The sequence below is a fragment of the Pyrgilauda ruficollis genome, unplaced genomic scaffold (assembly GCF_017590135.1).
Source record: "Pyrgilauda ruficollis isolate IOZ18807 unplaced genomic scaffold, ASM1759013v1 scaffold49, whole genome shotgun sequence".
Taxonomy (NCBI): Eukaryota; Metazoa; Chordata; class Aves; order Passeriformes; family Passeridae; genus Pyrgilauda; species Pyrgilauda ruficollis.
In genome coordinates, this window is record NW_024526488.1 from 1,228,703 (window position 1) to 1,242,029 (window position 13,327).

Consider the following 13,327-nt stretch of genomic DNA (forward strand, 5'->3'; position numbering starts at 1 on the left):
CTGAGCAACGGAGAGCCCTTCTGTGTACAACTGAGCATACTTTGGCACAGCTTGCAGTCATTTCACTGAACTTTCAGTTAATTTTTCGCACAGTCATTTGATGTTTAGAATATTTTGGCAATTCTTCTAAATCACGCTTTTGTACTTCAGGTTTAAAGACTGACACCAAAGTATATAGCTAGTTATATTGGCTTTGGGGTTTTTGCTTTTGCAGGCAAAACCAGGGATTTTCTCTTTGCTGTTAGTAATTATATGTAGACAGTGATGCTCTCTTAGCTGTTTAACCTAATTCTGCTTGTTCCAAGTCTGTACGTAGGACTACGAGTTTCAGAAAGAGTTGTTGAGCTGGAATTGAGCAGCAGGGAACAGTTACTGTTTCCTGGGTGTCTGACAGGGTTCTCAGAAGCTGCTCAGCCACGTCCGGGCCAGAGCAGCGGGCCTCACACACAGCACGGCATCAAGTGAACAGACTGGGCCATGCCCTAGCTATCACTGCAGCCACCACTGCCCTCCGCGGCTACAGCACGCTGAACGTGCCCAACATTTCTTCCTTTCCCCCTCCCCAGTAGGGATACTGTGGATGCCCCATCCCTTCAAGCCCAGGCTGGATGGGGCTTAAAGCAGCCTGGTCCAATGGAAGGCGTCCCTGCCCATGGCAGCGGGTTGGAACCAAAGAGATGGTCTTCAAGGTCTCCTTCCCACCCAAGGCATTCTGTGACTTCTTTGCTTCTCCACTGCCGTGGAGGCAGAAGCGGCCAGAACCAGCTATGCCGTGGCCTCATTACCAACGACAAGGGACCGAGGGGACCAGTTTTCAACTTTGTTAAATCCGTGGATTAATCTATTGAACTCCGTATGACGGTGTCAGCAGCTGTCCCCCTTCGGGTCACAGAGTCCCTTCGCTCTCCCTGGCGGTGATGTCCCGCCCGCCGGGCCCCACGGCTGCCGCGAGGCGAGGTGAGGTGAGGGCGGGAAGAGCCGCGGGAAGAGCCGCGGCAAACGGCCGAGCGGGCAGCGGGCGGGGCCGCGCCAAGGCTCCGGAGCTCCCCCGCCCTTTCCCCGCCGCTCCCCGCGGGTCGGTGACGCGGCCCCGGAAGGCGCCGCCGTCACTTCCCCGGCCGCCATCTTGTCGGGGCTGAGGCAGCGCCCGCCGGCCCCGCTCCGTGTGCGCGGCCCGCCTGCCCCGAGCGCCGACCCGCCATGGCCAACAACAGCCCCGCAGTGGCGAACTGCCAGGGGCAGCAGGTGGCCCAGCACCCGCCCGGCGCCGTCCCGCCCGTGCAGCAGCCGCTGCAGAGCGGGGGCCCCAAGCCGGCGGCCTCGGGCAAGCAGGGCAACGTGCTACCGCTGTGGGGCAACGAAAAGACCATGAATCTGAACCCTATGATCCTCACCAACATCCTATCGTCGCCCTACTTCAAGGTGCAGCTCTACGAGCTCAAGACCTACCACGAAGTGGTGGACGAGATCTATTTCAAGGTGAGCCCGCGGGCCGCGCTGGCGCCGGGCCCGGTTTGGCTGCGGCCCGCGCCTTTTCGCCCCTTATCTTGCGGTGAGGGTTGGGAGTGAGTGTCGCTTGTGTTGCTGAGCTGGGGGAATCCAAGGCATTGCCTTCTCTGCCTCACCAGAAAGGCGCGTTCCGCATCGGATTTGGAATTGCCGAGCTGTAAATGGGTTTCGAAGAGGGCAGCGTGAGCCGGGGTTGGTGGGGGCGAAATGGCCGTCTGAGGGCTGCGCCTTCAGCCGGGGAGCGCGGCGAGGGCGCCGATCTGTGCCGCCGCCAGAGACCGGCCCTCCCCGCGGCGCGGAGCCGCCTGCGCGCCCCGTAACACCCAGCAGGCATGCTGGTGACCCTGGGTGTCTGCGTGTGGCGTTCATTCTCACTTCCACCTTAGGGTTCCCTCCTCCGTAACTCAGCTTACGACTTAACGAGTTCGTTTTAGTGCTTCTCTTGGCGTTAGGTAAGATGTGCTGGGGAGATGAATGGTCTGTATCAGGGCACCCATGTCTCGGTTCTTGTTTTGTTAGCAGGATTGAATCAGTTTTGCACCGAGGCTTCCATCAAGCCACTCTCCCAGGTAGAGGTATGCATAATTAATGCTAATCAACGCAGCCACTTTCTTTGTTCTGATAACGAGACCAAAATTTAGATAATTCGAAGTTAGATAATTCATTTAGTCACCTGTGTTTTGGTCGTTATTGGCGTATTTTTTCAGGTGAATTCATTTTGCTTGATAATGTTATTGTGTCAGCTGGTGGGTTCCAGTATATTTGAAATAAAATAAAAAGTAAAGGTAGTATTTTTGTTTCATTTATCCAAGCCAAATCAAGTTACTTAAGGCACCATAATTGTGAAAAAAAATTCCACCACAGTATTTTGAGATTTTTGGCAGTTTGTGCTTACTTATGCTACTCTTTTTTCATGTAAAGATAGCATTTCTCTGCCTGTGCTCTGTCATTTGGAGCTGATTATTTATTTCTCCTAATACTTAGTGTAACATTTATTGTCGGCAGCATCTCTCCAGTTAATTTACTACATGCTGCATGTGTGAGAGACTCACGACTCTGAATGGAAAGTAGCGGAGTTTACTTATGCAGTTGATTTTTAGAGCTCAAAAAGTTATGAAATAAACATATTTTCAGAAAAATTGAGAGCTTACTCTATTTTTAAAGTGAATCCCTTCAGATTCACTGAAAGTATTTGGTGCAATTCGTCATCTTTGTACTGGTAGAGCTCAGCAGCAGGTCACATAGTTCATTTGCTTGACCTACTGTTTAATTCCAAAAGTGCTTTTATCTTAAATTTGGGAAGAATTTTGACAAGCCATTAAAAACCTGCATATTGATCTGATTTATTTACTGATCTTGACAGTTAATAAAGAGAAAACTCAGCCCCGTACTCACTCATGAGTAACGGCTGTGAGGGAGAAGATAACCTGATGGTTAAAGCTGCTTCATTGATACTAGGAAGATCTGAATTCTCTTCATGTTTTAAGATTCCTGAGTAATTGCTGTGGGTTTGGGGTTTTTTTTTTTGGTGTTTTTTTTTTTTTTTTTGGTAGTTGTAGTTTGTTTTGGTATTTTTTAATGAGTTGTTGGGGTTTTTTTTAATGACCTGTCATAGCAGCTGCATCTTCAAGTGTATCTGTCTATCTAAGAAACAAGTGGCTCTTCTAGAAAATATTAGAATGCTGCACTGGATTATGAGCAAAGGTGATTGTAAGTCAAACAGGCAGCTAGTGATAAGGACCATCTTTGGAGATAGGGATTGTGTGCAGATATTTGACTTAATTAATTCGTAATTCTGGGCTCCTGTTTCAGTTCTGTATCTACGAAGTGCAGGACTTCCTCTTTCTTTATCCCTGACCTTAACACCATGTGCATGTCCTCAGCTTCATTTCATCTGTGTATTTCCAACAAGCATACAAAGCAGTCTTTGTGGGATCAAAACATTAATTACTCCTTTTTGAAATGAATATTGTTTTCAGGGTTTTGTTGTTTGTTCTAATTGATACCTGTCAAAACCAGCATGTTTACATTGACTGTAATTAAAGTTGAAGACTAGCATTTGTGATAATGTTATACTCAAACCTTTGACAAAAAAATACTTTTCATTTCCTGTGAGAGGCAATACTATATAACCAGAAGGATATGCAGTATTATTTATGTAGTATTTATGAACTTCTCATGCTAACAGTACAGGAAGTCATAGTGGATTTTGAATTCTACAGTATTGGCATCTCTCATATTTCCTGTTTGGCAAAGACAGCAACTGTAAAGAACCCAGAGAAACAGTTCAACAACTTCTGCTGTTAGTGTGTCTCTGATTTCATGTGATTGTGTACATAATTGGTTTATTTCATGTACTGTTAAAGAATCTTAATTTGTGAAGTACCGTACAGCATGAACTCTTATTCCCAATCCACTGTAGCACCATTGTATCTTTTTTTGTCTTTTACATATATTTTAAATTGATGTGTTTAGGAATTACACTTGTTTATTGACCCAGATATTGCTTCTCTGAATTTCAGAATTTCAAATGGCAGTTATGTGGTTCTGAGCTTTTTATGACTCTAATTGTTGAGTTTTATGAATGGTGTTGATTAATTTTGTTTGTGCACTCATCCCTAAACGTATCTCACAAGATTTGTCTTGGGCAATTTTACATCTCTGCAGTCTTAAGAGAAGAAACATTGACTTTATGTTAAAATACCACTCTTGATAAACACATTTCTTTTGCCTTAATAGTAAGTGATAAAGAAAAGAACTCTCTAGTTAGTTTACTTCAAAAATGAGACTTAGGAATATGAGACTGTATATTTTGACTTTTTTAGCTGTCATCAGCAGTTATCACTAAACTTGTAAGGAGATGGTTTAAATAAAGGCAGTCATTCAATCACCCAAGGAAATAGTAATGGTGGGGTTTAGTCATAAAGTATTTGAAAGTTCATGGAGTATAGAATAAGCATGGATGTTTCCTTTGGGGTTATGGGATTTGTTTGTTTTAAATTTCCTTCAAGATTTTGGCTGTAATTTCTTAATGTGGTAATTAAAATAGCCAAGTGCTTTGCTTTACTGTAATGACAAAGCAGACTTGATCTTGAATTTGCTAGAAGACAGTTTTTTAAGATTGGTTTAGGATATCCATTGTTAAATCAGGCTTGTGTGGTCACCTAAACATTATGTAGGTTGTAACTGTCATTTTCTTTCTTTCCTCCTGTCCCCCACCTCACCCTTTCAGGTTACACATGTTGAACCATGGGAAAAGGGCAGCAGAAAAACAGCAGGCCAGACAGGGATGTGTGGAGGGGTAAGTAGAAGTACGTGCCTTCTTGAATTTTTCTGTCTGGTAAATAACTTTTCAAAGCATAGATAAAATGTGCTTGTATGTTGGCTTGGTCTCTAGATATACAATATTTATTACAAAGAGTAGATACTTCTTGCTTCCAAAGCTGTGGATGTAAGTAGTGTTCCTTTTTCCACATAGCTTTGTAGATTTAGATTTTATCCTGTGTTAGTTCTCATATTCTTTTGTAGGTTTGGGATAATGTCTTTGTGACTTCCTGCATCCTCACCTAACTTTCTGTTTTTGAAAGGTGCGTGGTGTTGGAACTGGAGGAATTGTGTCTACTGCTTTTTGTCTGCTCTACAAATTATTTACACTGAAGCTCACTCGTAAACAAGTGATGGGCCTTATCACTCATACAGACTCCCCATATATTAGGGCTCTTGGATTTATGTATATTAGGTAAGTATCAATATCATCAACTAATGACTGATCTAATATGCAGAAAGCTGTATTAAAATTTTATATTGTTTTTGTGCTTAAAGGTACACACAGCCACCTACAGATCTATGGGACTGGTTTGAATCCTTTCTTGATGATGAAGAGGTATGTCGGCGAGGGTAATAATTTATTTTCTTTTGTTTCTTTTCATGTTACTTCTTTAGGTTTAAGCATTGCTTGATAGAGATTTCTGTAGTTTGAATGTTACAATGTGATGTTCTTGTTTACATCATTATGTATGTTAATTAGTGCAGGAAACAGGTTCGAGCTGGGACCTGGGGGATTTCTCTTAGATTTTGAATATCTAACAGATTTTTTCATTGGTTAAGATGTTACTGTGTCAGATTTGCAAAATCATGTGGAACAGGTGTACTGAATCAGAATGCAGACTGCAGGCTGTGTGAATGAGTCTTCTCTGTGTTTTTTTAAATCATAGTTACTTTTAGGTAAGGTGTAGTAAGTCATGCGAGTGCTAAATTTGTATTATCTGTTTATTACTGGGATAGGGGAATTGGTGCTCACATAAAAGAGAGAGTGGGTTTCTATGTGGTAGAAACCAACATTCACCTTAGAAAATTCTGCCAGAAATCTGTGTGGTTATTATTCATGTCCTGGAACAACTAAACCCAGGATTTCTTCAGAGGAGAAGCAAAAAGCCTGATTACTGCATAAGGTGGCATTATTTCTGGAATCTTAATGTCTTTGTTAATGGGGTAGATAAAGAGATGAGTTGCTAACTGAAGAAATTCAGTAAAAAGGTTGCATTATTATGCAGTCAGATAGGAGAATACCTTTGTTATTCTAGGCCTCATTTACTGTTTGGAGAAACAGTGGGGAGCTGGTGGATGAGGTTTCTTGGGCTATGAAGTTGAATACACAGTCTGCTACATACTGCTGCAATTAAGATTTATTGAGCAGGTTTGAAATTACATCCTAAATTTAAGACTAGAACAGGAAGGATCACTTCTGTGTGACAGTAGACATCTACTTGAAGAAATTTCAAATGTTGTAGTTGCAAATGATGTCCAAATACTGGTATTAAAAATATTGTTAATTATACCTGTATCTAACTGCAATGCAGTGTATTTATTTTAAACGGCTTCTTTCATGCTAAGTATCAAAAAACAATGAGCAAAGGAAACAACTGGTGATTTCAGGTAAACCCCTGCTATAGTAGAGTTTAAGCAAAAATGAAACCGAATTGGACTTGAATCAGTGTAATGTCCTTCTCCCGCAGCTGGGGCTGGCTGATATGAATTCTTTTCCACAACATTGGACTGTAATTTTTGAGAAGTGTTGGGCTGGCTTCATTCTCAGGGTCCCACAAAGTAATTCCAAGGACAGTAAAGCAGTTGCAAGTACAATGCATTGTGCAGGTCTTAACTGGTTCATTATTCAAAGCATATTTTTTAGTTTATACATTTCAGTTCTTGCTGATATTGGGTGTCAAGATGTGTTTATTTCTTGTTGCTTAAAATCTCCCACTATATTTTTGGAATTAGTCTTTCTTTCCCAGCTGCTATCAGTAGCTTTGTGTTATGTAGAAAAACTGCTTGAGGCTGCTTAAGTTTCTTACCAGTCCTGGTCAAATTCAGTAGGATGAAGCAAATTTTTATATATGGAATTATTTAAACCTACAGGATTTTTTTTCCCCTCCAGTTCTTAAAAATCTGGAAGCAGCTCATCTTTTGTCCTGCTGCTGTGAAAACCTTCCCAGGACACAGAGTTACTTTTCAGAATGCTTCTTATGTTTATTTTGTTTAACTGTACGTACTCTCCAGGTGCTACGTTTAACTCCTCTTTTTCTTCTTTAGATCTCTGCAGCGATTATATTTGGAAAAACTGTATATCTGAACACTTAAATGTGTGTGAGTGCAAGCAGTTTTACGTTCAGATTTTCTCTTCCTGTTTAGATAACAAATCTCACTTTCCTTGTGTGCTTGCACTATAGGTTTGGGACTGACAATAGCTGACTAACATGTCCTGAGCTGTGAGAGGGCATAGCAAGAAGGCCTTCATGCGGTAATGACCCTTTTCAGAGACAATGGTCATCATGGATTATGCGTTTCCAATTATTTGTTCATTTATTTATTTTTTTACATATTTCTAAATTAGAAACCTCACTGCTTCATGGCAGTTGGTTTGCTATTGCTTCCAATTTTGTTAGGATGCCATTTTGTACTAGAGGTTTTTCTATGATCATTTTTAGATAGGCAATGATGTAGTTCATAAATGATTTAGGCCACAGGGTTGGGTATGATGGTACACAGTTGTATATCCACAAAATGGAGTATTAAATGTAGTTTCAGAGGACTTCTCAACTTTGTGGCATTTAAGTACAATGCAAGATCATACCATATAACCAGACTGTGTAAGGGGATTTTGTGTTAATCTCTTCATCGACAGTCCCTTACCATCCAGATGGCTGCAGGATTAGTATGTGCCTGCATGCATATATATTAAGTCCCATTCCCTATCTGTAACATTCTGCCAAATCCAAAGGGTGCAGAGTTTGAATTTCTCTAAGGAAATGTATTAGAATATGAGACAAGTAAACTTTCATAATCATGAGACTTCAGTAGGACAGTAATGTAGCAGCATTTTTTTTAATCAGTAAAGAATATTTTTGACCATCAGGATATTCTTTGCTTGTATTTTGCAGGACCTGGATGTGAAGGCAGGTGGGGGTTGCGTTATGACCATTGGGGAGATGCTTCGTTCCTTCCTCACTAAGCTTGAATGGTTTTCCACGTTGTTTCCAAGAATTCCTGTGCCAGTTCAGAAAGCCATTGACCAGCAAATTAAAAGCAGACCTAGAAAAATCAAGAAAGATGGCAAGGAGGGGATGGAAGAAATAGACCGGCATGCAGAACGTAGACGTTCAAGGTCACATAAACATTATTTTTTAAATGAATGTTAAAAGTTTAATATTGAACTACTTACTACCTGCAACATGTTGTCTTTTCACTGAAATAGGTTTTAAGGCAACAGTTTATGGATGTTAGTGGATTAAAATAATCAGATGATAGTTTGTATTTAAGATTAAAGACAAGCTCTGTCTGTAAAGTATAAATTGGAAAGAGGATTTCTTAACTATTGAAGGAGGTGTTTCATATAGAATGTCTTTTATTTTAAAAGGTCTCCAAGACCGAGATCCATCAGTCCCAGGAGGTCTCCCAGAAGATCCAGAAGCAGAAGTCACCATCGGGAAGGACATGGATCATCTAGTTTTGATAGAGAACTAGAAAGAGAACGAGAACGGCAGAGATTAGAGCGTGAAGCAAAGGAGAGAGAAAAAGAAAGGCGGAGATCTCGAAGTACCGATCGCTCACTAGAAAGGAGGCGAAGCAGAAGCCGGGACAGATACAGAAGCCGGAGTCGAAGTCGTGACAGGAAAGGAGATAGAAGAGACAGGGATAGGGAGCGAGAGAAAGAAAACGAGCGGAGTCGGAAAAAAGAGAGAGATTATGATAAGGAAAGAGGTAGTGAGAGGGAAAAAGATCGATCTAGAGAAAGGTCAAAAGAAAGGAAAAGTAAGGGTGACACAGAGGAGAGGAGACACAAGGATGACAAAGATGAGAAGAAACACCGCGACGATAAGAGGGATTCCAAAAAAGAGAGAAAGCATAGTAGAAGTCGAAGCCGGGAAAGAAAGCATAGGAGTAGGAGCCGAAGCAGGAACACAGGTAAGCGCAGCAGAAGCAGGAGCAAAGAAAAATCAAGTAAACATAAAAATGAAAATAAGGAGAAGTCAAATAAACGAAGTAGAAGCAGAAGCAGAGGAAGAACAGATAGTGTTGAGAAGTCCAGAAAACGAGATCAGAGTCCAAGCAAAGAAAAATCTAGGAAGCGTAGCAGAAGCAAAGAACGTTCCCACAAACATGATCACAGTGATAGCAAGGACCATTCTGACAAACACGATCGTCGAAGGAGCCAAAGTACAGAACGAGAGAGCCAAGAAAAGCAACAGAAAAACAAAGATGAGACTGTGTGAATTCTTTCAAAAGTGGATCACATTGAATCCTATAAATGTTTGATTAAATCCTGCTTATTTTTTCTTAAAGTTGAGATTGTGCAGTAGTTGATGAGCACTCTTCTCCAACCTCCCTCTAGGCTGCAGATTGTCATTTCCTATTTTCGGTAGGGAAGTGCCTTTGTAAACCCATTCAATGCATTGACGGTTTCAAACCATTTGTTTAGTTTAATTTGTAATGCCGAGATTGTTCTTGCATTTTTATTGTTCAGATGTTTCTGAAATGTACAGTCTGTACATATGTCCTGAAAATGTTTTAATTCCTTTGGCATGGTTGCCATGTTGGTTAAATTTGTATGAGGCAATAAACTGCCACTAATTATACTTTCCTTTTGTAGACGTGGAATTATGGTTTGTATCCTGAAGTTAGCATGGCTGTGCTTTCCATAATAGTATGGCTTTTAGGGATGGATCTGGAATGTGTATTATAGCTGAGATATTTATGTGCATACAATGTACATTGAGGGCTGCAGATTTAGAACTAACATTTATGCCCACTGTATCTGCTATTTTGTCCAAAGCTTTTAAAATGTATTATGTTGATCACCAGTGGTGTTAAATTGAGTGGACTTTGAGAGATAGTGGTTTTGATGCAAGGATTTAGATTATGTTGGGGCTTGTTTAGTTATTCTGTAGAAGGGCTACCTCAAGCGGACACTGTAAAGGTTGACGGATGAGTACCGTAGCCATCTATGCATTTTGTTTGAAGAAAATCCATGTAAGCTTCCTTTTTTTAAAAAAAAACAGTTTATCCATTTGTGGTCCTTTAATGTTTTTAAGCAGCTGCACTCTGTCATTTATGATAATCCTGGGCTAATAAAGGCATTTAAGATGGGAAGAGGGAGGTAGGAAGAAGAAAAATATCACAAAGGATTTAAGTTTCAAGCTTCCAAAGCATTTTATAAGTGTAAACATTTAAAATAAGAATTAACTGATAGTGTCCTTTTTTAATTCATATTTTCTACAAATAGTAAAGATCACAGTTTGTGCTGAACATTTCATCTGGCAGACTTTTTTTTTTAAACAGGTTGTTAGAAGGAAAACCCAAAATGCATTATAGAAAAAGATCGTATCATTAAAGTCCAAGTCTATTTCATAGATTATTCTGATGACTTGTATACTAAGTGAGGACAACCATCTGGAATAAACTCTCAATTAATTCCTTTGTATTGAGTGTCAGCTTTTCCCTGCACGTTCATTGCCAGTTAAAGAGTGCTTCAGTTCCTCCACATTTTATTTTCAGATCAAGTGACACTTTGTGTGAATAAGGGATTTTATGTAGTAAGTAACTTACAACGAAGATGTAGCAAACAAAATAAATGCCACAGCCCCAAGATAGGAAGAATGTGAAGTGGGAATCAATCATGAAGTAACTTGAGGGTAGAAATACAGTATTTTGCCTTTTTTTGCTTCTGTGTGATACAGGTCATCTAGGCATGTTTCGTTTTAAACATCCAGTGAAAAGAGTGTTTAGACTTTCAACAGTATACTTCATTCCGTAGTATTCCAAGAAGCTAACTTTTTTTCTTCCTGGTTTCTGAACTGTAATGGTCTTTATCACCATGATCCTTAGTAATCAACATTTTTTAAAAGTATTGACATTGTTACGGTTGTCTGCTTATATTTGTGTTACCTGGTTTTAAGTCTGAACTTGAAACAAAACTTAAGCTTCAACAAATTCATTCCCTTGCAGTGTAAAACCAAAATACTGGAGAAGAAAAAAAAATGCCCTGTCTAGTAGATTACTAGAATTGTCTCTGCAGTCTGCCAAGAGATTGCATGGATTCTGTCCAGTGAGGGCAACTTCAATTTATCTTGTTTGTGTCTAGAGGGCTTCTTTTGGCCTTGTTTTTAATCTTCAGTCTCTGAAACAAATATGTTCTTAGGCACAGTGGCTGCAGTACCAGTGTTTTGTCAGGGAAAATGGATTACTGATTTCCAGTTTTTCCTTCAGGGCTCTTCCTCTTCTGAGACTGTTGGGCAGTACAGTGAAGGAAGAGTTCATTTGCAGGGAAAAATGCAGGTATTTGAGAGACAATCTTTGACCTGACAAGCACTGTCTCACTACAACAAAGATGGTGAATATTTTGATACAGCTTGTGCAGAGAGTGGCTCCTCCCAGTATCTCTTTACAAGTCTTAATTTCAGAACTATGCTTTTATTTTCCTATTTTATAAGTAGTCCTTTTTGACCTCTGAATTTAATGCAATCAATTGAGTTAGCAGGTAATGTACAGTGCAATATTCACTGCCAACTAAGACCTGTGGAAATTACTTGAATCAAGACACCTGTCTAAAATTATCCTTGGGATTTACTGTCATACAGCTCTTCAGTTTGTATCCAGGATCTCTTTTAATTCCTTTTTCTGATGCCATTTTATTATTTCATATGCCCTTCTTTAAAAAGCAGAAGGAGCTGCAGGCCTGTGAAAGCAGCTCTGATGAGCAGGGGTGAGCTAGTGGAGGCGCCAGTGCTGCCCATTCCAGTGCAGTTGTTGCAGTGCAGTGCAGTACAGGTGCACTGGACGTTCATCTCAGGGGCATTAGAACAAAATTTGCCAATTTTAGCTGGAGGAGCTGTGGTTGCAGAGCTGTTGTCTCACAGTCTGTGCACTCACTCTGCAGTTTTCAGGGTAAATGACCATGACCGAAGCACTGTGAACCCGAAGTTTCCATAGGTATGCCACGTGTCCATAACAGCTAGGGTAGTTATCCTGGTAAAGCCTCATCTCTCTTGGAAATTTCCTGTGGCTCCAATGCTAAGTACTGGAATAGTAATATTAGTAGCCTCCCACAGCATACAAGTTCCCCTCTAGGGGAACCTGAAGGAATTTGATGAATTCTAGTGGCTTTAGATGTTTGAATCCTTTGCCCCACTGTGAAGCGCACATAGCTTTAAGCATGCATGACCAGCAGCTATTAATCAGGGTAAAACAGCACTTAAGTGCCACTTTTGATGTTTTGCAATGCGGTTGTCATTGTATCTCTTTTACTCTTCACCAGCAGTAGTTAGATGTGGTAGAACACTAAATCTCAGTAAATTTGGGTCAAGTCTGAAATCAGCTGAAGGGTAGATTTTTGCGAATTCCTTCAGTGGATTGAAATCCAAGTTTTGAACTATTGTTCTGTGTCAGATGAAGTTTAAAACTCTGTATTTTAAATAATATATACAATTTTTTTTTTTGCAAGTGTTCATATTTGTGTAATTCCAACTAATACATCTTTACTACTATGCATTGAATTTAAATTTTTTATTAAGTAAGCATTAATGAAGTAATCTACTGTGAAATAACCTAGGGGGTTTTAATCACCTCATTTGTTAGTCCACATGATTTCACAGATACTGCTCTGAAAGCATCCATTTTATTATATCCATATGCTGCCTACCTCCAAGCCTTCACCAGGAATTTTCTTGGTTCTCAAGTCTTCTTTCAAGAGACAGTGGGGTTGGATTGATTGGGGGTTTTTTTGGTAGGATTTTTGTTGTTTGTTTGGTTGAGAATTTTATTGCTTGGGGTTTTTTGGTTCATGAAGTCCAGAGCTTCATATGAATAAATAGTACAGAAACAGCATCTACAAAAATGTGACATTTAATTGTCCTTTCCTGTGGTCTGAAGCCAGCGTGATCCATAAAAGTGTGTTTACCTCAGTCTGGAGAGAACCTGCGACCAATCCTGACCAAATTTTTCAATCAGCTCAGTGAATTCCAGTTCTCATCAATATGTGAATTCTGTTTCACATATCAGCCATGTTAAGTGTTAGAGACAATGTCTAATGCCTGAATAACAACACCTTGAGGTTACACACTGCCATAGTAGGCGGTGTGAAATCTGGCTCAATTTCATTGTGTTGCTTTTCCTCCCTGTTTTGCTAAGTGTATACATCTGCTACCCACTTTTTTAGAACTGAATCAATGTAGTTTTTTCTTGAAATCATTACTTCTCTTCAGCTCTTTGCCTTTTTTTTTTCACCAACAGACATACAAATAATACATTCTGATAAAATTAC

At 40.3% G+C, this 13,327-nt stretch overlaps 1 protein-coding gene across 1 annotated transcript; it reads left to right on the forward strand.

Annotated features, from left to right (window-relative positions):
• The first annotated feature begins 1,106 nt into the window (after positions 1-1,106).
• PRPF38B (pre-mRNA processing factor 38B) lies at positions 1,107-10,489 on the forward strand. Its single transcript, XM_041479562.1, has 6 exons — positions 1,107-1,479; positions 4,742-4,810; positions 5,097-5,248; positions 5,332-5,392; positions 7,950-8,173; positions 8,426-10,489. The coding sequence occupies exons 1-6, from the start codon at positions 1,201-1,203 to the stop codon at positions 9,279-9,281; spliced, it is 1,641 nt and encodes a 546-aa protein (XP_041335496.1). The 5' UTR covers positions 1,107-1,200; the 3' UTR covers positions 9,282-10,489.
• The last annotated feature ends 2,838 nt before the right edge of the window (positions 10,490-13,327 follow it).